General features: G+C 40.4%; 1 protein-coding gene across 1 annotated transcript in view; it reads right to left on the bottom strand.

Moving 5' to 3' along the window:
* Positions 1-27,037, bottom strand: part of LOC123373428 (endoplasmic reticulum aminopeptidase 2-like) — a 32,298-nt gene continuing 5,261 nt past the window's right edge. Inside the window, exons 4-19 of the mRNA XM_045022481.1 lie at positions 25,935-26,069; positions 25,425-25,545; positions 22,000-22,154; positions 20,880-20,993; positions 19,577-19,708; positions 16,653-16,784; positions 14,404-14,472; positions 12,814-12,989; positions 11,981-12,060; positions 10,462-10,645; positions 8,582-8,738; positions 7,576-7,760; positions 5,533-5,694; positions 4,421-4,561; positions 3,447-3,528; positions 1-2,504 (exon numbers count right to left, since the gene is read on the bottom strand). Of these exons, the coding sequence (XP_044878416.1) occupies positions 2,361-2,504; positions 3,447-3,528; positions 4,421-4,561; positions 5,533-5,694; positions 7,576-7,760; positions 8,582-8,738; positions 10,462-10,645; positions 11,981-12,060; positions 12,814-12,989; positions 14,404-14,472; positions 16,653-16,784; positions 19,577-19,708; positions 20,880-20,993; positions 22,000-22,154; positions 25,425-25,545; positions 25,935-26,069 (2,169 nt within the window). The 3' untranslated portion in view covers positions 1-2,360. The remainder of the gene's footprint in view (positions 2,505-3,446; positions 3,529-4,420; positions 4,562-5,532; positions 5,695-7,575; positions 7,761-8,581; positions 8,739-10,461; positions 10,646-11,980; positions 12,061-12,813; positions 12,990-14,403; positions 14,473-16,652; positions 16,785-19,576; positions 19,709-20,879; positions 20,994-21,999; positions 22,155-25,424; positions 25,546-25,934; positions 26,070-27,037) is intronic.

The raw sequence follows: 27,037 nt of genomic DNA, 5'->3' as shown, positions 1-27,037 counted from the left end.
CATTGGAATTTGGCTTTATTCCAGGTCTCCTCTCTCATCACTCTCCTTTCCAGGAAACAGGGTGACAACTGTCAATAGCAAAACACAGGGCAGAAATACAGTATCATCAGAACAAACTCATTGGCTGATTGGTCATTCTGTGTGTAAAAGATGTGCCTAGCAACTTCTGAGAGCCAATTAATCTTTTTGTGGATGTCACATTTAGGATAGTAAATTTAAACTACAGAATATGTGTAGGCTCCATTTACTATGTCTAGAAAGGCCAGTAACAATGTAAATTAGACGACTGATGAAACATGACATAAAACGCATGTCATTCCCACATCAAGCCTATATATCCAGCCTAGTCTCAGACACGAAGGTGATGATGCAACAAGACTAAGAGTAGGCAAATGTAATGCTGTCAGTGAACTCCGTCTTGTTTTGAACCTGAGATCCTCGTATCTTCTCCAACTTATGTTATTCTACAAATTGGACCTATAGGATGATATAACATGGAAAGGCTGTGCGGTGTGAAATGAATAAAGCAATGGACAAACATTAATTCAGTGGTGATGGGCCACTGTCAGTAACTATTACTATAATATACTATTTCACTAGACAAACTAACAATGACCAAAATGAGACTGACTGGGGACAGCTTCCCACAAGCAAAGAGTGCATTTCACTGTGTGGGAGAAGCAAGTTGATGATATTCCATGCTTCGCTGCCCTACATCCCAGGGGTATTGTGAAGTTTAATTCATTAGAATTTGTAACTCTTTCAGATTCCCAAATGGAAGAACAAATATTACCAATAGTGTATATAGAATGTGGCAAACACAAGCTGTTTTAGGAAAAGAAGTAACAGCCCAAGGCTCAAATGCTGCTGTGGCAGATTAACAATACTTATTAACTGTAAAACAGCCCCAGAGACCCCAATCAGGATCAGAGCCCCATTATGCTGGGTATTATATATACATACAGGCATTCCCTGCCCCCAAACCTGACTTCATTGTGAGCTCTGGAGCCTTAGGCACCTTGTGAAAACCAGGTAGATAATGTCTCAAGTTGGGCACACAAATGGAGGTACATAATATCAGTGGCCACTTCTGAAAATCTGGCTGCACGGCCACGGTATTTCTTTGTGTATGACAGAAAGGTATCTAACAACAGAGGCAACAGATTATGCTTTTACAACAGTAAAACTGTGAATGAACTTAATTAAAATCTTTTAAACAATGCATTCATTTGTTGCAATCTTATAAATAAATTGCCACAAGTACACTTCACCATAAACCCCAGCCTCTTAGGAAAAGGACCTTTTGTTAGTAAAATACTTTTAAAGCAATGTATTAGTCAGAAGCTCTCTATAATACTACACTACTTGTCTGAAGTACCACACTACTTATTCTTGAACTCCAAGGTTTGCTTTTGGTGCTTTTATATTGTTTGATAACAGGCTATAAGAAAAATGGAAGGAGAAAAAAAAACCACACCTTTAGCACAGTTCATCTTGGCTATTTAGGTTGCGCAGAAAAAGAGAATACAAGCAAAGAAGCTAAGGAGAAAATTGCCCTCTCATCTTAGGGATGAGCTGAACTGATAACACGTTTAGAAGAACTACACTGTTTTCCCCAGGAGATAATCTATTAATATTAATTATAGCAGTGGCACCTACAGGCTCCAACTGAGATGAGGGCCCCATTGTGCTAGGCACTGCAGAGACATATAGGGAAGACAGTCCTGGCTGGAAGAGTTTACAATCTAAATAGACAAGAAAGACATGAGATTGGGGCAGGGTGAGGGCACACACGTGATGCAACTAGTCCAAAGACTTGCAGCAGGTAGTAGACTCACTAATAGAACTCCAGTCTCTGAATTCCTGGTCAAGCATATTAGCCACTAGACTATGCTGCCTCTCTATCTGGAGAAAGTGTCTTGATGGTTCTAAATTCCTCACCCTTTCTGATTAAATAATTCAACCTAAACCTAACAAGAGAGAAACTATTAGTAAGTGGGTTATTCATGTCTCCTGTGGCCAGAAACCATAAAAAAACAAAATAATAATTCCAACAAACAGTAAGACAAAAAGGCATGGAAAAATTCTGTACTCTATCTTTGTACCCATGTACCTATCATCAGACGGGTATGTACAGCATTACATTGTGACAAATTATTGAAACAGTTCACAGACTTCACAATAGATCATCTTTCCTTAGCCAGTTCTGGATCAGTAAAAAACATTCTGTACATATTTGAGGTTGTCAACATATCTATATTGTGCGATGGATGGCAAACTCCCCAAATATGCATCACCACAGTGGGGAGTGAAAGGGAACAGTTAATCAAACTGAAATCCTCTCTGCTTTGCAGTGTAGTTTAAAGATTATTTAGCAGCCAGTTCCTTAGACCGTTGAGATTCCTCTTCAGCCATCTAATATTTTTTGTTATGGTTTCCAGCACAACTTCAGTGATTTTTAGCTGTGATCCTTGGTCCTCCAGAGACCTAAAGAAGTGTTTCACCTAGAAGACAGGATAATCATTAATGCCTTGGGGGTTATTTTTTTGAGAAATGTCAGGTTAATTTCTGGCTGCATTTGAACAACTGCTGGAATTAATCATCCTGATGGTGGCTCCCTCAAAACTCAGGTGACATGCACTATGCTCTCCCACAAATCCTCTCCCACCTTCAGCCAAGTACCCTCCAAAGAATAAAAATTAATTGTTAATATTAAAAATAAAACAAATATATATGTCTATTAAAAATGAACTGAAATATGTTGATCATTCACCACTTGATACCCTTCCTTCAACCACACAGAGCCCCATGACTTCGGCAGGGCTTTGCTTGGGCACAGGAACTCAAATGGTCCTTCCTGTAGAATTGAGGCCATGGATTGGATGTTATATCCTTCCTCCCTACTCCCCCCACACCCAACCGTCATTCATTTATTGTTGTTGCTGCTGTTTTTTAAGATAGTCTTTGTAGGAAGGAGCATGCAATGCCTCCCTCATGCCTATGGAGCAACCTCAAGCATTGGCTCCTTAATCATATATGTGGTTATGCAATGAACTGAACATGTTTTTTCCCCACATGGAACCAAAATATATAGACTACAATACTGGCAATTACATGAATAGCCAAAGAATAAATCTCTTCCAGTATGCACAGAAAAGAAATGTGTATAATACAACAAGAGATCGAACACTTTTTCTGGACACTAAAATGTAACACACATAATATACGCAAGTCTCATCGATAAGTTACTTTGGAATGACTGCTAGCATTTTTGTCAAGCTATTAAATGGATTTTCAACTTTAACATAACTTTCCTTTTCATCATTGTAACAGTGAAAGAGCATTTTCTCATGAGGGCTGTTCTGGGCAGTTACGCATTTTTATTTGTTAGCTTAAGAAATATGAGACTATAAATTACCAATAAGTATTAATAGAAAGTCACAAACCTCTTCTAGCTTGTCTTTGGAGGAAAAGCGAGATGTAGTGCCAACAATAATAGTTCTTATAGAAAAAGAGGCTAATTCAAATCTGTAAACAAGAAAGAAAAACCATACAGTAATATAAACAATATACTGTACCAATATCTGAACTGCACCTTGTATCAGTACAGAATTTCTTAACTAGTCTCTTTCCAGTATGTGAATATTTTTTAGTTAAAGAACCGGATATGTTCATGGAGGATAGGTCCACTGATGGCTATTAGCCAAAATTATCAGGGACGTAACCCCATGCTCAGGGCAACCTTAAACCTCTGACTAACAGAAGTCAGGAGTGGAAGACAGGGGTGGGTGACTCCATAACTGCCCTGTTCTGTATGTTCTTAATGAAGTTCTGGTACGGGCCACTGTCAGAGACAGGACACTAGGCAAGATGGACCTGATCTGACCCAGTATGGCAGCATCTTTGTTCTTATGAAGTTACACTATCAAATTAAAAATATTTTATAAACATATATCCTTAGCGATATGGATTTATAGCCACTGTAGACTATCAAACTGAAAGCATTTTCTACAGTCTAATTTGCTTTTCAGTATTTATGTTGTTTGAACTTCTCTCCATTTCTCCCAGAGGGAATGATAAAAATAGACTAGTCAGTTTCAGCTTGTTTCTAGTCAGTTTCTAGCAGAACTGTGCAAGCATGGATCCTGTACCCCATCTTGAAGCGCAGGGCACCTGCTTCCTCTCTAATGAAGAAAGACAACCACTCCTGTGCTCATTAAATTGTCCCCGGGACCTTCAGGGTTTCTTCTTTAGATCAAGTGGTAGAAGCTAGTGCTTTTGGGGCCCCCTTTCATAAATGTACGATATATAAAAAAATAAGGTAAGTGTCTTCTCTAGTGGAATAAATTATCCCTCTTTACACTCTTACTTGTCAGGATTTGCCACCAATGGTGGCTAAAGAAGATAACCAAGTACCAACTTTTTAAGAAGTTTGTTCCAGTTTTTTCTGACAAAATTCCAAGCAAGCCCCTGTCCCTCTGGATTTCTGGCAACAGCATGAAGAAGAGCTGCTAGATCCTGAGTTTTGATAACCTCACCTTCCATGCCCAGCTCAATTAACCTGTACAAATTAAAACAGATCAGTCAGCTTCAGCTTGTTTCTACTCAGCTTCTAGGAGGTACTGCTAGACCACTACTTAATGCACATTTCCTTTTGATATTCAAACATAGGGACTAAATATAAAATAGGAGTATGGAAAATAATGTGCAGGATGACAGTTCAGTGTTTTAAATATCAATTTTCAAGTTAACTAAGTGGTGCTACTACAACTTTTTCACATTATAGGAATAACTGTATCATTGACTTGTAGGTAATTGATTTCAATAGGGGCTTCTGCATAAAACCTAACATGGTAGGGCCCATAATCATCACGTAAAATGAGGTTCTTCTATTTTGTAAGAGGACTGTTGGTTGCTCAATAACGTCCAGCTCAAATCTTCTCAATTAACAAAGTAAAATGATATATTTGAATTGCTAACCCTGCGAACCCAGAGTGGTATCTGAAAATCCTGGTGGAGTCTTTTTGGCTATTCATCCACACTAAACATTCTGCATTCTGTAATTTTGTTGATGATATGCAAGCCAGAATAGAATCCAGCTCACTCTGCTGGAGCAGTATTGGCTCTGGAATGCTAACAAACACTTGTTTTAGTCACTATGTACTCAGACCTGACTGAATACAAACAGGAAACACATCTCTTAACTGAGAACAATTCTTACATGGTCACTTTTCAGAACAGAAATACACTTCAAAGGATTTGAATTTCTTTGTTACACGTACTGTATATATAGTATCTCAAGAGCTTCTTTCTAATGGCCTTTCATGTATCATCAACATCAGGCCAAGATCCCTTAGGGTAGCATCTCATCAATAATTATTTAGGAAAGTGATGAAGTAAATAAAAAAAAATACAGTTCCACATTTTCAATGTGTTTCCCACTGCTGCTGAGATTCTCACGATTCCATAGCACGTTGGTGAAGGACCTTGGTATTGTTTTGTATTTAATAATTGAGCAAAGACAATTCTTACTTTGTCAGTTTTTCAAAGTCCCTGCTGGTTGTCAAAGCATAGAGGATTTTGTTCTTTTCTGCACCTGACATCGAGAGGCTATATTGCTTCAGTAGATAATTCCACCCTGCTATTGTCTGTGCTCCAACTGAATAGACTGTCTTCAGAACATCCGCTGGAAGGCTGTGGCATCAAACAAAGAAAGGGAAAGAGAAGGAGGGTCAAATTACTTTTTTCATGATCACTAGTCATCGTTGTGGAGACCAGGGGTGTGGAAGTAATTTTCTGCCTGGGCTGGTAAATTTCATGATAATTTTGTAAGGCATGTATTTATGGTATTTCTAGCATATCCACCAGCAGAATAAACCACAACTGTAAAAAGTGTGTTATTTCTGTGTTAGCTGAGTAGGAAAGGAAAGAAAGACAAGCACTAAATGATACCTTTAACTGGATTAAGATAGGAACACAAGACTATTGGTGGTAGGTGTCTATTTTGTATCACCTCTTTAGGTTACTCCAGTCAAATATGTCCCCTATGGCTTATCCATTTTTAATATCCAGCAATGAAGCAAGTGACAGTGGATATCCTTATGAATTGAAAAATCCACATTTACAACTTCTTATAGTGTATGGTGCTCACCTACTGTGGTGTTGGGGGGTGTATAGTACCTGGCTAGTTAGATTTAGTAGTTATATTTACCATGGTACAATGCCTGTGGAATTCTTTTGCCCCACTTAGTGCAGTAAAGTCAAGCATGGTAAGAAAAAGATTGTACTCAGCCCCAGGTGCAAGAGGGGACAGGAAGAATGCATGATGAGCCTCTCACCTGCACATCCAGGCAGGAGTTGGGAACAATGGTAGACCTTGCACTCATTCAAACTTCTGAACACATGAGAATAGTGCCACTGCCAGAACTTTGTTCTCCAAAGTGGGTAAGAAGGGGTTGGGGTCATGGCCCTCTGCTATGTCCAAAGGAACTAGGAAGGCTAAACTTTGTACAGTGCACTCTTATAAAGGGTGCCGCAGTGGACCCCTTCTCTGGAGCTCCAGCAAGCACTGTGCCTCAGACACAGTGCCTCCGACACAGTGCCTCCTAGAGTTACTAATGTGGTGCACCTCTGCCCTTCCACCAGTGCACGACTGACCTGAAGAGTCACAGCCAAGCCCTAAACTTTGATTTTCTTTTAGCTATATGGATATGTGGCTCTTTCAAGTCAGGACAAACAAATAATCCAGAGGCCCAGACTGCACTGAAAAAGCAGGAGAGAAAACACAGTGAGCTAAGTCAGTAGAAAGGAGCAAGCAGCTGAAAGTAATTAATACTAACTAACTTATTTGTTGATACTATATTGTAAGTCTCACACACTCATACTAGAGCAGGGATCTCAAACTCAAATCACCACGAAGGCCACATGAGGACTAGTACATTGGCCCGAGGGCCACATCACTGAAACCTTTTCATACAAAAGCCCCCGCCCTGCTCCCGGCCTTGCCCCCACTCCACCCCTTCCATGAGGCCTGCCTCTTCCACCCCTTCCCCGCCCCCATTTCAAGCCCTTCCCCAAAGTCCCTGCCCCAACTCTGCCCCCTCCCTGCCCCTATTCCAACCCCTTCCTCAAATCCCCGCCTCGGCCCCATCTCTTCTCCACCTCCTCCCCTGAGCACGCCGTGTCCCCACTCCTCCCCGCTTCCTCCTGGAAAGTCCTAAGCGCCGCCAAACAGCTATTTGGTGGTGGGAAGTGCTGGGAGGTAGGTAGAGGAGCGGGGATACAGCACGATCGTGGGGAAGGCAGGGGGTGAGGGGGAACTTGGCTGCCGGTGGAGTAGGCACCTATGGCGGGCCGCAGGAAATAACTCTGCAGGCCGCATGCAGCCCATGTGCTGCATGTTTGAGACCCCGGTACTAGAGGAAAAGATTATTCAGTACATTTTTTTCCCATTCTAGATTACAAAAAGTTTCCTATTTCAACTTTCCTATAAAACCTTTGCTAGAAAAGCAAACTGAACCCCAGTACAGGATGCCTAAGTGGAAAGGAATGTTAGAAAGCAGGAAAGCCATTTACTTTAACGTCCCACCAGATCCCATCCACTTGCTGAAAAGCTCGTTTGCCTTCTGGATACAGGGAGGATATTGTAGCTCACACGCAAGCCCGAGGAGATCAGAACGAAGCATTCTGTCAGAAACTGAGCCCTCATCGCTCCATGCTTGCCTGTCAATCACCAGCTTAAAATGCTGCAGGATGTACCTCTGCAGAGAGAACAGATCATAGTTAGGCCCAAGTGCCATAATCTATGTAGTGCTGTGTAACTGTATATAAATCTGCTTTTCAACAGTTACCCAGCTGTACTCCACTCATTACAGCTCCAGTATTCAGAAGTCATACTCAAATCTGCTATGGTATCTACTCCCAAACACTCTTTTGTGCCGAGTTCTTTGTAACAAAGCATGTCCACAGGGCATCCGCAGCTGAGCTAGCTGTGATCACATTCAAAAACATCTGATAAGTGCAGTTCTGCTTAACACAACATAGGTGGCAACAATCAGGTTTTTAAACGGGTCTTTATGCAGAGTCTCCCTCCCACACAAAGGACAGAGATTATTTATGTATTGGCCCCAAGGATCTTACAGTCTATATTGACTTAACATAGGCGGGGGCTAAAGAAGGGAGAGAAAAGCAACGAGAGCTTTCCTGTGCTTATTAGCCAGGCGGCCCCAGTGCCACTGGAATGCAAGCCCTGACGCCACGCTACTCACTCTGCAGCAGCAGACTCATGGGGTAACTCCAACAACATGAGTAAGGCCAGCTCGCAGTGGAGCAGCAGAAACCACAGCCATGGGCCGTTAGTGCATGAGTTGATAATGTGCAGAACGACAACAGAGTGGAATGTGATGTTTAGAGATGGGCTAGTTTATAAATAGAATCCTTCAGGAATATGAGGATTTTTTCCTTCTCTTTTTCTCTCAAGAGGACACTTTTCTGAATACTAACTGAGCATTCGTTCCGTGTCCCCCAATTCCTTACAAATAAAATTTAATTACAAATATTTTTTTTCAAATTAAAAATGGACCTTTAGGTTTTCTGTGACATCAGAAATATTTCTTCTCTCCATCATGTGGTAGAACATTTCCAGGTAGCCCAGGCCTTGCAGAAGTACTACATTACTGGATTCATGTCGGAGATATCGTGTCAGATCAAGGGCTGTGTCCAGCGATAACCTTCCTGCACTGAAAAAAAAAAATATTCACAAGCTCAAAACATGCACGTTTTATAGTTTTGTACTTCTCAGCACTTTGTCTCTGCCTCACTTTGCCCTGTCAAAAGAACTAAGGATTGTAAACTAAGGATTGTGCTGGGCCATATTCCCAATCCTGCTGCTGACTAAGGACCCGATCCACTGCCCACTGAAGTCAGTGGAAGTCTTTGACTTCAATGGACATTGGATGAAGCACTAACTATGTTACCTTAGGCAAATCACTTAATCCAAGTTTGTGTGTGAGTTTTGTATATTCATCATGAGGATAATTACTGTAAGACTTTTGGGACCAGAATCATTTTTCTCTTATTTTTGGAGCTCTACAAACATAATAAAACTTGCCCCTCTCACCCATAATAATCTTCCGGGTGTTCGGAAGATTAATGGATGACTGATTGAAGTGCTTTGAGTAAAAGACAATACAGAAATAGACATTTTGATTAAATTGGTCTCATGGATAGCAGGTAGGACTGCCTGACCTAGTTTTCAGTTCTCTGTCATTTGCTATGTGTCATACATCCTGTCTTTTGATGTAGAATCCATGTGGGCTACTCAAGAGAGAGTGTGAAATGTCATCTTCAGTTATTTTGTTCAGATAAACCACAACAGGAGATCAGATCTACATGTGTCAAGCAGATACCCTTTTATACGTTATCCACAATTCCTTAAAATTCTCCACACAACAGCCAAAGTTATCCCGGGGATCCTCCATGGCGGTGGTCCCCAACCTTTTTCATCTCGCGCGCGCCAGATGATGAGCCATGGAGGACCGTGGCGGCGGACGAGCATTCACCAAAATTCCGCTGACAAGTGGCAACATCAATAGGTGTTGCTGCTGAAATGCCGCTGACAAGCAGTGTCATCCAGGGGTGTTGCCGCCGAAATACCGCCAAAAATCGGCTGCATTGCGGCAGTGACGCCTCTGGATGACGCAGCTTGTCGGCAGCATTTCGGCAGATGCTCGTCCGCCGGCAGCAGTACATGAGTGCACTTAGACGCCCCAGCAGGCGCCATGGCGCCCGCGGGCACCACGTTGGGGACCCCTGCTCCATAGAGTCAAGAACAACAACCCATCCATCGTCATGGGTCGCCACTTTCCCCTGTCAAAGCCTTGCACTTGCTCCACATGCTGTGGCCCCATTACTCTACCTAGCATTCTAGAGGGCAAACAGTCTTCTCTGATCATCTTTAAACTACGTGCCAGGAGGTGCCCAAAGAACAAGAGAGTGAACAGTTACAAAGAACTCAGCCAAAGCAGCATTTTGGAGTAGACACTATAGTAGTGTTTGAGCATGACTTCTGAAGACTGTAGCTGTAGTATGTGGAGTACTCACTGACTGTTAGATTCACTAATGTTCATGGCTTCTGCCAAAATATCAGAATTAATGGCTAAAAAAACTCTGTGACCAAGTATGTCAGGCTTTCTTCCACAATTCACCAAAGCAGACTGAGTTAGTTGGTACGGCCTTCGAAAGAACTTTCCAAATAATTAAGCCTGACAAAGGAATTATTATGTGAGCTCTTGTGACTCTGCTCCAAGTATAATTCTACACTGTCTTCATGCACTTTGGAAAAGATGTCATGTGCATGAAGTTCTGCAAACTCCGCTTTGCCCATTTAAATGGCAGAACAAAAAGGATCCCTTCTCTAATTGGTATTTTTTTCATCAGATTAAAATAGGAAAGGTTTGTTACCTGACCAGTTGAAATGCATTGTGGATCAAGTTCACTCGGTCCTTGTGGCTGAAAAGGGTGTGGTTCTGATCCAACAGTTTAATTATGTTGTTCCACCCATTCTCTTCATAGTGCACAATGTAATAGCCATTCATGTCCACATTGAATTTCACCCAGGCGACCTCTCCCTCCAGTTCTAGTGTGTCTGAATGGGAGAGATTCACATGGAAAATTTTTTTTACTGCATATGAAAAATTAAAATGAAAGCATAGGCAAATATTACACCTGCCAGTGGCTTCACCTGGGGAACTATGAGATTTACCGAGAAGACACCTGAAAATGGAATTAGAAAGTTATTTGCTAACCTGAAGTCCTTATACCAGAGAGTTTTATTTTCAGGGCCTGTCTACACAGTGCATTAGTCCACACCGGAGGGGTGTAAACTCTTGTATACACTGGCTTGTCGTGCATCAGCTGGCCTGAGTGGACCTGCTGGCTTGCACTAACAGTTCCCTAGTGCACATTAGTGTATCAGAGGGGTAGCCATGTTAGTCTGGTTCTGTAGAAGCAGCAAAGAATCCTGTGGCACCTTATAGACTAACAGACTAGTGTAGTCCATTTTCAAACATTAGGGAACTTTTAGTGCACCTCTCTAGTGCACATTAGAATGTATACCCCTTCAGTGCGGACTAGCACGCCATGTAGACAAATAGTTTAGATTGAGAATATTTCAACAGGTTGAGAACCCAGTGGGATTTATGGGATTGGTAATGGGAGACAGGTCCTTTTTCCTCTCTTCTACATTGCTGGATCAAATCCTGCTAGATCAACAGTTGTTGCCGTTTTGTAGCTATCTGATGGGTTATGTGAAATTGGCTGGTGTTCTCTGTCCATTTCTCAGCAAAGAGACCAGTGACTGAATAGACTTTGGAACAAACTAAGGTAACATAATCCCTCCAAGTCAGGGTACCTTTCACAGTAGCTGGCCAGAGGCAGTGTGGAAGAGTTTCCGCTGCCAGTACAGGACCTTTCCCAAGCACTAAATGCTCTCTCAATCTTCTTTTATTTGTCCCTACTTGGAATCATTTCCCAATTTTCGCCGTGATAATATAAGTTAATAATGTGTGTGTTATTTAGAAGAAACTCTTGAAATTAAATTCAGTTCTTAAAATCATCTGTATGACAATGTTAGCAGAAACTCCAGCATCTTCCTTCTCCCCCTTCAACCGTATATATTAATCTTTAGAATAACATACAGGTCTGCTCACTACAGTTTCTAGGAGAGGACCAGAGATTCACTATCAGGAGCTGCAGTTTGTGTTCCTCAGCTAGCAGCAAGGGCATGGCAAAGCAGGAAGGGGAAGTAATATAAATAAGGGAACAAACAGGGCTCCCCAGAGGGCCAACACCCAACACGTATCCTTAAAATTAATTTTGTTTAGGAAATACATTTCTTTTAATTGATTAGTAAAAATGAACCTGTTGTACAGTTAAGGCAATCAATTTATTGATTACAAAACCAATGATCAAACTTCATTACCTGTTTTAGTTTTTAGTATGTGTCTGTGAACAGTGTTGGAGCTGCTGGTGACGTACGTGAGTGGGATATGCCAAAAATACCTGGGAGATAAAGAAAAAAATACAATAAAGGAACATTTGCTTTCACAGAAGATGACTGATTTGCTTACCTGTGTCTGACTAATCATAAACTGGCATGCAATAGAGAATGAGACTGAGTGCTAGAAATGTTACGCTTGGTATAGCCATGCAGAAGTCCACACCAACACTAACAGAGATACCCCTCTCAGTGAAGGATCACTTCTCTATCCAGGTTTGAAATGGCATTCTACATGCATATAAGGGAAATCTGCATATTTTTAAATACTAGCATATCAGTTCTCGCTCCCATTGGATATTAAGTGCATGATCCTCTCTTATAAAAGGGTAGCCTCATCCTAACTCCATTACGGTACCAGCCAAGAACACATTTCACTTTTCAGCTTCATCCTGTTCCTGTGGTTAAGTCCTCAACAGAGTTTCCCATTATATAAATTCCTGTTACATTTTGCCTCTTATGTAGTCCCACGCTTACAGCCAGCTGCTGATTTGCTCCATGCCAGTAGCCAGGAAAGAGGACATCCACTGTCCATCCTTGCCAAGTCAGCAGGAACACTTGTACTATGCCTCGTTCATATACTTCATGTCATCTATTCATAAACTTACCTCCAGCCTTGGCTGACCTAAGTATATTAGATGGTAATAATGTAACATCAAGCTGCCAGAATATCAGGCACCTTTTCTTACACTGGAAATTGCAGCATCAGATCAAACACCACATAAATATTATTACCAAAGTAAGGTAAGTGTGGATACCTTGACTGCAAGTTAGCCCATTCAGGGTCTTCTTCAAAAACACCCTTAAGAAAGCGCACCTGTCGCAATCTTAAGGTGTTCCCTTCGCATTTAACAAGAACCAGTGGGATCCCTTTCTGAAGTGTCCAAGTGTTCATCATCTCTTCGATCTCCGTAAGTTTCCACATATGACTGAACTGAAATGACCACAGACAAACTATATTCAGTGACACACTTAAAAGTATCCCCCCAAAATAAATCTGTACAAATTTGGGTTTGCAGGCCAGATAGTTGGGTTTAGTCCTGATTTAGTTGGGTTTGGTCCTGCTTTGAGCAGGGGGTTGGACTAGATGACCTCCTGAGGTCCCTTCCAACCCTGAGATTCTATGATTCTATAGCCAACGCTGGCAATCTGATAGACTCTGGTTTGACTTTTGGTTCTGGGAGCTAGCCAGGACTGAATGAGCAGCAAGTTTAAATACCATTCAAGAAATCACAATGGTTCCTCCCTGCGAGAGCGATGATTATGTACAAGACATTCATTTAACAAATAATGGCAACTACGGTAAAGCTTTTACACTGGGAAGCTGTTACAGTAAGAATGCCAGTCTGAGTATTTACATACACTTAAAAATTGTAAAGAGATCCTTAAGAAGCATAGGTTTCCCAGTCCATCTTCTCTGCCCCCAAAAGACATTCTTTTGGTTTGTTTTTGATAAATCTCCTGTATGTGTCTCAAAGAATAATCTGATGCCTAAGGCACAGAACCAGGAGACAGTAGAACTGTGTCCTGCTCCTGGCTGTGCCATACACTTTCTGTGTGACTGTGGGCAAGTCACAATATACCTAGCAGCAAGTCGCAAATGGTCTAATTTTCAAAGGTGCTGAGCAAGGCCACTAACCAAAATCTGGACCAGAGTCTTGGATGCTTTGTGGCCAATCTGTGCTGATACACCTGTGTATTTCTGTAGAAGTAGCAAAGAATCCTGTGGCACCTTATAGACTAACAGACGTTTTACAGCATGAGCTTTCGTGGGTGAATACCCCCTTCTTCGGATGCAAGTAACTAACTAAACGTCTGTTAGTCTATAAGGTGCCACAGGATTCTTTGCTGCTTCTACAGAACCAGACTAACACGGCTACCCCTCTGATACTGTGTATTTCTGTGGTATTCCACAATAAAAATGCATCATGAAATAACGTTATTCAGAAAAAGTCTGTGATTCAATTTATTGACCAATAATATATTGTCCAGCACGTGACTTAAGGTGGGATTTCTTTAGTTCAAAGCCATTCTTTTCTCCTAAATTTTGGCTTGTTTTTGGTTTTTTAATTTACTCTTCATCACTGCAAACTTATCTCTAGTGAGGAAAGCAAGTGACAAGCTTCACTGCTCTGTAGTTTAAGTCCAGGAAGTTCATTTACTAAATGCAGCATCTCTAGAACTACTTTCTCCAGAGACTGCATCAAGTCAAGGGCAAGCTCAGCAGTTGCCAGTCCGAAGAACTGAGATGCAAGATTTGTTTTCTAAGCCCTAGAGTCAGCAGCAGGACATCTTGTCATACCATCACCTTGTCAGTCTAGTGTTTTATCTTCTAATAATTTACTTACTGTGCTGCTAAGGGGCCTGGAAGCTGTATAGCAAAAGTTGCCAGAAGAGAAGTCACTTTCAGAGCAAGTCTGTAAAACATAAAAGAAAGGTGAATCTTGACACACAACATATTTTTAGAAATGTTTGTTTTTTAAAAAAAACCCAATAATACAGCAAAAATAGACCAGTCAAATAACTTAGTAAATCTTAGTGCCACTCACTAAACAAAGGGCTACTAATGACAGACCATCACCAGTGCTTCTTAAGCTCTCATTTGAGCATATCCAGTAGATATGTTTGTGCATAGATAAATTTAACAGTGACAGACAACATAGCTATACATTACATTTTTCCAATGTTAAATATACAGTAGAATCCCTCTAGTCAGCACCCAAATAAATGGCATGTCTGCTTAATTTGGAGGATTGCCAGTGAACAAATTCAGTGTGATGATGTTCAGTGGCTAATTAATGGATTAATGACACACCTTGGGCTAAAACTGTGGAGAGAATTAGGCCCATCATGGTGAAAGGTCCATTTGTCTGTTACGTTTTGTCCTGTCTGAAAGACTGTTTGCAGCTGTTTAATGCTATGAACTGGTGTTTACGAGCATAAATGTATACTGTGCAGATTTTGGTTCATAGTATGCTCCTTCCCACTGAATTATGGCAGCTAAACAAATCAGTATTGTATTAATAGGTAGTTTAGTTTTTTCAAATTATTATTATTTATCAATCTTTTTTTCAAATTATTCTGTTCAGCGATAAAGTAAAACTGTAAATAAGAGAGCACAAGAGAGAAATAGAAAGTAAGGTAACAATACTTATGAACACAGCTCTTAGACAAAAGGGAAGAAATTAAATATGAAGATGTTTGATTCACCACTGTATTTTTGCAGTTTTAAACCAGCATAAACCCCTTTAATACTACCATATACAACTAAATAGATTGTTGAGTTACACACCACTGAAAAACTGGAGTAATGCAGTGAATCAGGCCCCAGATGGCAGAAGAATGTACTTATGTGATAGGGACACATTTTCAACAGATCTCAAAAAAAAGACTAAGTTTTGCAGGCGCACTAATTTTCATACAAACCCTCTATATGCATGAAAATTGTTTTAGTAGGTGTAATGGTGTGACTGCAGTAGTGACCCCTTGTGGATGTTCTGGGTGCCCTAATGCAGCTGTGTATCTCCTGGCCCCAGGAGGAAGAAGTCTCTATCTCCAGAGTCCACAGAGGCAGCCCCACCTCAAAATGTTCTACAACACAAAAGCAAACATAACTGACTACTGGGCCATCCCCCAGTGTTCCAGTTGTGGGAGAGGCATTCTGCCCTTTCCTTCAGGCTTGGTTCCCAAACAGTCTCTGCTCTGAGCATGCTCGCTCCTCAGGGTCTTGCTGTTCCTTCCCAGTGACATTACAGAGACAGGCCTGTTAGCCAGAGCAGTCACAAGTGAAGCTGCCTTTCTGGCCAGTCAGCCCCGGACTGCACCAGGCTCTCTCCTTTTATTCCTTCTCCAGGTGTGGCATTGGCTGCAGGTATAGCGGGGTGGAGCTAGCTGGACCCAAAGTCTCTCCTTAACCCCTTCTCTGCCATTCTGATTGGTACATGCAGTTGTAGGGTTTGTGAGCAAATTTTGCAGATGTATTTAAATCAGATTGGTGAAAATTTGTTCCATAATTCAATGCTTTGTATGTTGCCCAGCATGAGCAATTCCTGTGAGCCTGTGATAACGGAGACTATCACTTTTCCATTTCCATGCATGTTGCTGTATTACAGTTTCATACTACTCATGTCCAGCACCCACTAGTCAAGGAAATTTTGACCCCAGTTCCACATGAACTATAACTATATGCCTAACTTTAAGCATGGTAAAATCAGTGAGACTTCTTGTGGGCTTAAAGCTAAGCATGAGCTTTGCTGGATTGGGGCTAGGGTGGTGAAAGATACCAAGAGAGTTGTAGGCATAGACCCAATTCTTGCAATGAGCTCCACGTGGAGGAACTCCTGAACCTGCATGGGCCATTTATTGGCCATGTACTGGGCCATTTATTTGGAATGTGCTGGGGGGCGGTTTCAGCTCAGATAGGATCATCCTGGTTATTTTAATCTAGTTTTGGTGAAGGCAACTGAAAAAAAATAGTATGCAGTATAATCACTAATACATTCCTCTATTAATTGCATATAAAATCTAAATTTCCTATTTGCAACTACTGTATACATGGATATAATACAACATATTTCAACAAAAGGACAGGACTTGCATTGACCATGCTGTTCCACAAGTCATTATTCTTTGCATTCCTATAGCTGTACTTCTTCAAGTAGTGAATTATTCCTTTCTGGAACACCGCCTCAGATAGGAAATCTTGGAGCATCTTCAAAATACAAGCTCCCTAAAACAGAAAAGTAGCAAGTATTCAAACAAATGGTTTTACATTACATTCTTATGCTCACGTGTTATTTAGCCAGTGATGGTTAAACTGAGAGCTTAAAGTGTATTGCTAATGCAGTATGAATAAAACAATTGCTTCAGCAATATTTACTGAATGTTTTCATTAGCCAGGTGAAAATGGGTATTCAAGACATGATGCCCAAAGACACTCTGGCTGGCTCCCTGAACCATTCTGAACTGTCACAGCTACCATGGAGACCTGTTGGACTCTGGAGGTCAAGTCACTGGTATTCTTTAGCATAGCATAAAGGTTTTGAAATTTATTTGTAATATTATTATATTATAACTTTTGCCAGTGTCTGATTTCAGTGCTGTCATATAATGTGAAAGGATATCCCAGGCATCCCAAAGAAAGTGGAATTTTCCTTATGGATAATAACCAAGTTCTGTAATTTTGTATCCGACAGTGGATTCTACAGACAAAAAACTGCAAACAGCTAGAGGTCATTAAGGACAAAATTTCAGTACGAGCAAATGGATTCTTGTTATTTGCAGACATAGTCATTGACTCCAGATTTTAGACAAAAGAACAGTTACATTACAATAATGGGCACTAAAATTCATCCTCCTGCATCTGTACACAGCCATATTGACTCTGGTTAATCTTATAGTTAAGGTTGTTCTACAATTATATAACTAATAAAATTTGGCGCTTCATTATGCTTTTCATTTGAAAGACCTCAGAACTCTTTATAAAATGTAATTAATTAATGTTAGTACTAAAGAGTGTGCATGCATGCACGTTTGGGCAAGTAACTAATTTAAACAGCTATTAAAGAGGAAGATAAATAAACTTAAGTCAAGAGTTCCACACAAATTCACATTAGTACTTTATCAGCTTCCAGTGGGGATCAGATACTGAACTGACAGTGAAAGAATTTAGTATCTAGAGTAAATGCCAATTCTGTTTCACATGAAGTAAGTGCATAAATTAATTTCTTCTGTTGTTTTGGGTAATTACAATCAATGATGCTGTAATTTAATATTGTTAATATAAAGATCATAGAAGTACACCACAAATCAAGTAATGTTGAATGTTTATAACTACTGTCATATGTATTTAAAGCTGATAGAATTTGGTGTCCCCTGCTTTGGTCTCTGGGTGTATTGAACTTTAATCCCAAACAGTTGATAAATACCCAAAATTATATTGGGTATTGGCCTTATTCTCTTGGAATCCCCAACAGAAGCTCGGCACTGGAGCTGCCAGTTCTTCTGCTCTTCAAAGCAAAGGCAGCTTGAAGTTAGCTAAGAGAAGGACCACTACATTGACTGTAAAGCCTTCTTTACTTCATCTGTGTTTTTATACATCTCAAAAAGGACTTGGGCCTTATCTACATGGGACAGTTACACCAGTACAACTTAATGTGACTTTAAACCAATATAGTTTTAAAAGTGCTAACTCCTCTGTGGACACTCCTATTTTAGTAAAGGAGCCACTTACTTCCAATGATCTTAAATCTACTGAAAATCAGTTTAAGTGAAACGGAAGGAAGCCACTCAAACCAAAATCCACACCATTTTTTGCACTGATATAAACTCTATTTTGTTCAATAACTGGTTTTAGTTAAACTGGTGCAACTTAGAAGCCAAGGTAGGCTTCAGCTTTGGCTGCTGTTGTAGAAAAATAAATAAATAAATAAAATGGATGAGGCGCATCCTAATAGCTGCACTGGCAGCCTGTTTTCCTTCAAGGATACTTTATAAGGATCAACCATATGTGCTAGCATGACTATAGACCATAGATTATATGATTGGATTGGCCATTTTACTACTCTTATTGGGTGCACTCTAGTTTAAGCTGTTGAGATGGGATGGCACTGTCAGCCAATTAACATATAAATACTGGAAGGTCAAACTAGTAAAATATTATATATCAAATAAAATACACCAGATATTTCAGTGCTGATGAATCAACTCAGAGGATCTAAGGAGGACAGGAAACAGCACAATATGAATTCATACTTACAATGATTGGTATAAGAAAGTAATCTAGTGCCAAAAATCACCCCATTCTGGTTCATGTTTGCCTTCTGTATTCATGATTTTTCTTAAACTAAAATCAGAATGTGCCTTCACTAGTACAACTGGAAGGATAATTTGCATGTTACACTTAACTCTTTGGTGAGACAAATACTGCCCACAGGGGAGTATTTCAGTAGGCTGAGGAACTGGTGTGGTTTTGCTATATGTGGGTTGGGGGCAGGATCAAGAAGCCTATGCAACAGCCTGTCCATACCCTATATGCAACATGAAGTGAGGTTCTGTCCATGGCAATGCAGAGCTGTGTGTTGGGTTGGAGCAGGATGCGACTACACTGATGCACTGGCCAACACTTCTACGGACAGGGGAAGAAACGCCGCTGGATTGGAAGGCTAACACATCACATAAGATGCAGTGGGGTCATGGAATGGCATAAAGGGAAGAATTTTAACACACACACAGCGCTTGTGGAACTCTTCAGACCATACATGGGCCAGGATTTCACTGTAATTATAATCTAGCAGTGGAGAAGCCTGAGTGGCTGGAGCCAAGGGGTTAGCAAAGTGGAACCATAATAATTAATCCATTCATGGGAGGTTAGACAAATGCAGAGAGCTAATGTCAAATCTGTCGTCATACTGCAAGATTCACAGAGTTTTCCCTCCAAACAACTGGCTTTCAGGTTGCTCAGAATTTCAAGTGTTGTGACTGCAAAAGATCTTTTTGCATTTATGAATTGATATACAGTACCTTGTCATAGGACACAGTATCAAACATTTCCTTTATTTGAGTAGGAGTTTCTGCTGGGTTGGAGATTGGATGAGATGAATTTAATGAATCCCTTGCAATTGCACCAAAACATACATTCAAAAAGTAATCCTCCTGTGGGATGTACAGACAGTTACCACCTTCAAGACATGATATGGATTCAAATATACACTACATGGACAAAAATAATACACAGTACAAAGATAGAAATGCTCATGCAAAAACCTCTTCCCTGGCATAATGATCAAGTGCAACTCCTGTATAGAAAAGATTCCAACTATACTGATATATTTGTATCACATCTGAAAGATCTAAAAATTTGCAAACTTTGCAAAAAAAAGGGGGGGGGAACCCTCTTGAAAACAATCTCCAAAATTTTAATTCCTAACAAAAATAGACCTGACACAAATTCCCAGACCCAAACTCCCCAATTCAGTGAAGATAGAGATCATCATAATGCAAGTTCAGATCCAAAACTGGCCCCTATTATAGTGGAAAATTGGCTCTTCTGTAGTTAAAGGTAAATCTTCATGAAGGGCTGAATCCAGTTTTTGAGTGTTCATAATTCACATCAGAATTTTTAAGATTGGGCCTATACTCATTTCTAAAGGGAGCAAAAGGTTGTTATATGCTAAACCACTTCATGAATATAGTTTATAATAGATTCTTTATGCTACATATATACATATATGCATACATTTGGAATATTCAGCTAAATGCTAATCTAGCTGGAACAGCAAATGAGCAGTGTGTGCCAGCATAATCCACAGTTGAATAAAGGCTGGTGACTGGAAATCATGTAGAAAGAATCCAAAAATAGCCAGGCAAATTAAATTCAGAATTTCAAGATAAATTCACTTTAGAGTGGAGAACAAATATGAGAAGTTTCTGCCTAAAGTATAATCTTTTCAAAAAAGTGCCAGAAAATAAGGCTCTATAAAAAAATGCCTTCTCAACCATAACTATATTGGTGCAAGTGCCAGACAGCCTCTTATCTTTTACTGGAATTCTTTGTATAACAATAAAATTGCTTAGATTTAGGAAAGAGAGATGCAGGAAATAGGACTTAAAAGGAAAATGAGACTAAATTTTACTGCAAAAATGTGCTTACAGACCAGGAATCAATTCTGAAGATATACTGCTATTCTAAGCTTCAGATGCTCTCTTTGCTAACCCCTTTTCAGGCAATAAATTTTGTTGTATTTTCCTGATAGTGACCTGTAAATGATTTTTCATTAGCACCCAACAGAGAAAAAGGATTTAGCAAGATAGCTGTATTACTTACAATCTGCAGCTCGGAGTACGTAGCACTAACAGAAACCAATTCCATGAATCTGGCAAAACCTTCATTTAGCCAAATGTCATTCCACCATTCCATAGTAACCAGATTACCAAACCACTAAAAGACAAAATCTCAAGTAAACAAAAGGAAAAGGAAACTTGGCAATTACTATATTTAACAAGGGAGCTTTTATCTCAAGTTCAGGCATGTCTGTATGCTTTATTAAGGTCAAATTTGATTTATATGTCAAAGAAAATTGAACAAAGGGAGGACAAAAATGACAAAACCAGAATTTAATGAAATGTAATGGAAATCTAAGAAAGCTGGATTTTTATTTCTGAATCTATGTGCAATTTTTAAAAAAAAAGCTATTCTGTATTCTGTCACACTTTAAATCAAAGGAAGCAAAAGACCGAATTGAGATGGGGGATGAAATATCTTCTTACTCCTGGGAGTGGACCCTTGAACTAGCATTGCAGCATTTTGTTAGAGAGTGTGCTTGCTTGCTGCATCTGTTCTGTGAATTAATTGAAGGCTTCATTTTCAATGCTATTTGGCTCACAATTACATTCATAGTTATTTTCTTTTTTTACTATTTTTTGAAGCCTTCACAATAAGGAAAGTCAATATTTGCTAATACATGCAACTTCCACAACAGAAGAGGCCAGGGAGTGTTTTTGAATTTAGATATTTGTAAGTTGACAAGGTAGCAATAATTGATGGGATTCTTTTTTCTAAAGTCAATGGACCAAATTCTGCTTGCATTTACAAATGTCAATCTGGAATGACTCCTCTGAAGTCAGTGGAGTTACTTCTGCTTGACACTGGTGTAACGGAGAGCACAATTTGTCCTAAATAGTTCCATCTAGCACTCTAAATGCTACAGCAGAAAGGTGCCTAAATAAATACCACCGATTACTATTATTATTATTATTATTATTCACAATCCTTCTCCCTTCTAAGCCATTTCTTCTCTTGGCTCCATGCATAACATTAACTCTGCTAAAGCTCTTTAGATTGTCTGTACTTCAGCCTTAGCTGTTAACTACCATCTCTATATAAGTGACTTTTTTTTTCAGGCTTGCAAAGAAAGATGTCTACGTTAAATACAGATAAAAGTTACCTGATGTGCTAATTCATGACCTATCACCTTTGTGACCCACAGTTTGTCGAATGCTGAGGAGGTCTTGGGATCATAGAGCAGTGAAGTCTCTCTATATGTGATGAGACCCCAGTTTTCCATGGCTCCTGACTGGAAATCAGGGATAGCAACAAGATCTAAGATTTAACATAAAACCTGTGTTATTACTGAGTATTAACTTTTCTAGCCCTTTGTTGTTGACTGGCTCAATGGTCCATATGTTCCTTCCCAAACTCAGTGCAATCACTCCCATTGACTCCAGTCAGACCTCCATAGGAGAAAGGGAGAAAAAAAGTGGGAAGCCAGGAGCAAATCAACTTCAGGTTCCTCTTTTGTGAGCACAGCTAGCAGTGGAGTAACAAGATTTCCTTTTTATTGGACAAGGAACTGTACCCTGGGTAAATAAGCATTTCAGGCAAGAAGTGTTTGCTAACAAAGCCTAGACTAGTGTATGACAGAGAGAGAACTTATTTTGCTTAGCTTTTCTTCCTTATTTTAGAAGGATATCAGAGAGACGACATGCTCTAGTAGTAAGATACAGGCCTACCACCTCAGAGAACTGTCTCCAGCTCTGCTTCCTGTGTAACCTTACAGGGAGGAAAGACGGTCTTGTGAATAAAGCCCTTGGAATGGGATTTAGAAAAACTGAGGGTTCTTCTTCCAGCTCTGCCATGAGTGACCTTGAGCAAATCACTTAATTTCTTTGTGCCTCAGTTCCTCACATGTAAAATGGGGATATTAACTATACTTCCCTATCCCATATGTATGTTATCAGAATAAATTCATCCATATTCGTGAAGTGCTCATTTATTGTGGTGATAAGCACCATAGAAAAATCCAGAAATAAATCAAATATTCATATACACAACCAGTGCAGGGGCAAGCTGACAACATACAGCCTGCAAAGTATCTACATTTGAGTATTGCACTTGGTCCTGAACTGCTGGGCTGCGCTGGGCAGTTGCAGAAACTCAGAGATCTTCCATTTTCCTCCCTTGTAATTTTCCTCCCCCTGTTGGAAGCTGCCACCATTGCACACTCCTACAGAAATACTTACCAACCACATGAAAGGCCTGAAATTTACTGCTGATCAGATAACAAGCTACTACAGACTATGCGTCCTCCAAGGCTATGTCTGCACTATCGTGGTAAGTCAACCTAACTTATGTTACTCCAGCTATGTTATTCACGTAGCTGGAGTCAACATAGCTTAGGCTGACTTACTGCGGTCTCTATGGGAGATACTCTCCCATCAATTTACCTTACTCCTCTCATTCCAGTGGAGTACCAAAGTCACTCTTTGACTTAGCAGGTCTTCACTAGACCCACTAAATCGACCCCGGTGCATCAATCGCAGCAGCGCCAATCCCACAGTAGTGTAGACATAGCCTTAGATTCTGAGTGTGTTACCTGTATGAAATGCAAATGTCTTACCATCAGCCCTATGAATCCTGGTTACATTTGCACATTCAGATGGTCCTTTCTAGCTAAGCAATCAAGTTGGCAAATGTACTATGTTGTCCTATAGCTCCCATAGTAAACAATTTTGTAAAATGTAATGTTACGAGTTAATTTTTCTATTTAGATTGGCTTGTCTTACATGAAATACTGCACATCTTGTATGAGAGGGAGTGACTTGCTCAAAAAAAAAATCCCTCTTCTAAAAGTTATGAGATTTCCAGGAAGGAAAGGAAAACCAAAAATTTAATGGAAGAGTATTATCTGCAGAAGGAAGATTATTTGCCAAGGGTGAATGATCTGCTTCTTGCCAAGCCGGTACCATGAACCATGAGCTTTTAATATTTATTATCTCATTTGCAAGCTAGCTCCATATTTGATCTGAGCATTAAAAAGGTCCATTACAGCGAAGCTTTTCAGCTAACACTACTCCAAGTAAAAAGCTAAATAAAGGATGCCCTTGTTCTGAGCACTTCTGCAGTTGCTGCTGCTGAATCTCTTTGGTCTGCCTCTCTCCCTGCCTCTTTGCTCTCGTTGCTCTGCAGAGTTGTTTTCTGTCTCCATATCTCCCGCAGATGAAGAGAGGATGAGAACCCTCATGAGTCTTGTTCTTCTGTAATTTTTCAATATCCGTGTTGACAGAAATTTAGTTCTGTGAGAGTTCATTATTTACTTGATTTCAGTATAGCTTTCCCCTTGGAAAATCTAATTTTGATTCAAAGGCTAGTTTGACTGAGGTCCAATAGTCTTTTTAAAAAAAAAAAAAAAAGTAAAGTAATTATGAAGGAGCACAACAGATCTGAAATGCTGAGAAAAACCTAACTATCAACAGTAGGTTTTGCGGTCACAAAGGACTCCTGACCAGGGCTGTGGATCAATCAAAGAAGAGAATGACCCCAGAGAATCTCTCTCAGGATTTACAGGGAGCTCAGTATAATTCTAGAAACCTCTTTTCCAGTGGTCCCCAAATTGTGGGGCGCACCTCCCTAAGGGGGCACAGAGGAACATCCAGGGAGGCGCAGCGGGGCCCGGCCCAGTCCCCATGGGGTAGGGGGTTGGGGGAGTGAGCGCTACCCAGCACCGCTCTGACCCCGCCCCCAGCCTCCATCTGCAGCTGCTGCCCTGGCCCCTGCTCCTGGCTGCAGCTTGGCTGTAGGCCCCTGGCTCCCACTCTTGGCTGCTGGCCCCAGCCTGGCCATGACTCTGCTCTCGCCCTGGAGGGGCACAGGCACATTCCATTACGGGTAAGGGAGAGGACATGAGGAAAAGTTTGGGCACCACTGTTCTATTCTCAAGAGTAAGCATTTGCAGGATTGGGCACATACTTGTGTACTTAGCAAGGCTCAGTACCTTGATTTAAGGAGTTGCCATAACTGAGGACACAACAGGAGGATTTTTTAAATACAGTACAAATTCGATTAGCCAAACTTCAATTACTGGAACCTCCTAGTTAACTGAAACAGGAGCCAATGCACTATAGTTTATTAATTACACTGAAAATTCCCTCGATTATCTAAATCTATTCATTTGCCTTCCAGGGCATTCAGATAAACGAGATTACGCTGTAGTGGAATCTCAGGTGCTCCAAGTCTTTTCAGTTGCTCCATTATTTCAAGAGGATAACTTCCCACTTCAATATCCTGCATGAGTCTCGTATTTGATTGTTCTCACATAGTTAATTAAAGACTTTCGGGTTTATCCAAGGTACAGATCAGAGGACAGAATTTTGCCCTTGAGGAGAAAACATTTTGATTTCAGCCAAACTATGCAGAAGCCTATAACCGCTCTATTGCAAAACGTAAGCTTTCATATAACATGTTGGCTTTTCTTAGCTAGAATAAAAATTCGAATTTCTCACTTAGTTTTGTGTGAGAAAGGAGAAATTAAACAGAAATTCTGTGATTGAAAGAGTTATATATGAACTGTACCAATACTGATGTTTGACTTACCCAGTTTTGGTAAGGGAAAGCTAATATCAAAGTACTTCTCATAAAATTCCAGTAGTTTCACTGCTGTTTCTAAGGCATAATGTGTCTGGCTCCATTTGTCAGGTGACGCGTAGATGGATACCTGTGAAAATTGATTATAACAGTGATTCCTAAACTTCTTCATTTTATAGATCAATTGTTAAGATAACGATTATGTTTGGATCAATTCCCCTCCCATCCTCAATCACATACTTTCTCTGCAGCAACTCCAGGACTTGGTACCACACAAAAGTTTTATTATAAATGCTATTAGGCAGAAAAGGTGGAAATTAACTTGCTTTAATGCAATAAGTATAGCTGTTTGGTTACATGGACTGATTTGTAACTGTGTGGTCTATTTCCTCTTCCTGGGTATATGATTTCACATTTGAAGTCTCTCTCCTCATTGCCTGCAAACCTCACTGCTCTAATACAAAAATGTCAAGCCCTCAAATAACCTTAATTATTGGCCATGTTGAAACCTGAACTCACCTTGATTCCTGATGATGTTGTGGCCTGCACAGACGTAAAATCACAAACTATGTAGGCTACAAGGTAAGTGCTCATTTTCACAGTCACATCAAAATGATCTTCCAACAGGCCTCCTTCGAGTTCAATTGTTTTAATCTGCAAATTGGAAAAAAAGCAATGTTCTTCCATTTAAATGTCCCACAAACCAATAGATTGATACTGTGAGTAACCTATTTAAGAGATGGCAGACCAAAATCAACCCAGGGTTCAATAAAGGTATACCAGGAAAAATTATTCATTATTTGCATGCTGGCAGCAGCAACAGTGTGCTAGACCCTGCCCATACAAATATGATGATAAAGTCCCTGCGCTGAGGAGCTTAAAATTGTGGGCCCGATCCTGAACAGGATAGTCTTTCCTCTTAAAGGGTAGTGATGGCCCAGAGCCAGTCAACTCTGTTCCAAGGCTTGGCCCTTTTAAAAGCAAGCCTGTTGGCACACCTCCTGAGTGATCTGGGGAACTGTAATCCTGCAAGGTCATGTGACAGCCAGGAGACCCACAGCTGGATATTAGGGAAACATATGGCTTGGCTTAGCTTAGAAAGCTGAGAGACCTGCAAGGAGGGAGAGCCCACTGCGGGAAAGCTTGAGGAGGAAAGCGCTGTAAGGGACTGTGAAGCCTAGGAGGGAAGAATATAAGGAGAATGGGCTATAAGGATGGTGATGCCCTGGTAAAGGGCTGGAAAGAACTATTGACCCTGGGAACGAGGGCTGAACAATGTAAAGCTCAGCTGTTATTTTATATTAAGAAACCAGATACCCAAAAAGATGAGTTGATAAAAAGGCTCCAGTTGTGGGCATCTGATTGACTAAGGAAGAAGGTAAACTAATGCAGTGGACAAGCCCAATGCCAAACTGGGTACACTGCTGCTACACTTACATAAGTGCTTAGCTATACACATATGAATAGTCCCATTGACTTCAACAGAACTATGCACATGCATGTAGTTGACCAAATCCATAAGGCTTTGCAGCACCAGGTTGTCTTTAGTCTACAATGTATTCTGTTTTACACAGGGCTGGCCTAAAATTTTCTTTCAAAATCTTTTTTCCTATGAAAAATTG

The sequence above is a fragment of the Mauremys mutica genome, chromosome 6, assembly GCF_020497125.1.
Source record: "Mauremys mutica isolate MM-2020 ecotype Southern chromosome 6, ASM2049712v1, whole genome shotgun sequence".
Lineage (NCBI taxonomy): Eukaryota > Metazoa > Chordata > Testudines > Geoemydidae > Mauremys > Mauremys mutica.
The sequence above is the reverse complement of the archived record's forward strand: the minus strand, read 5'-3'. Positions and strand labels throughout refer to the sequence as shown.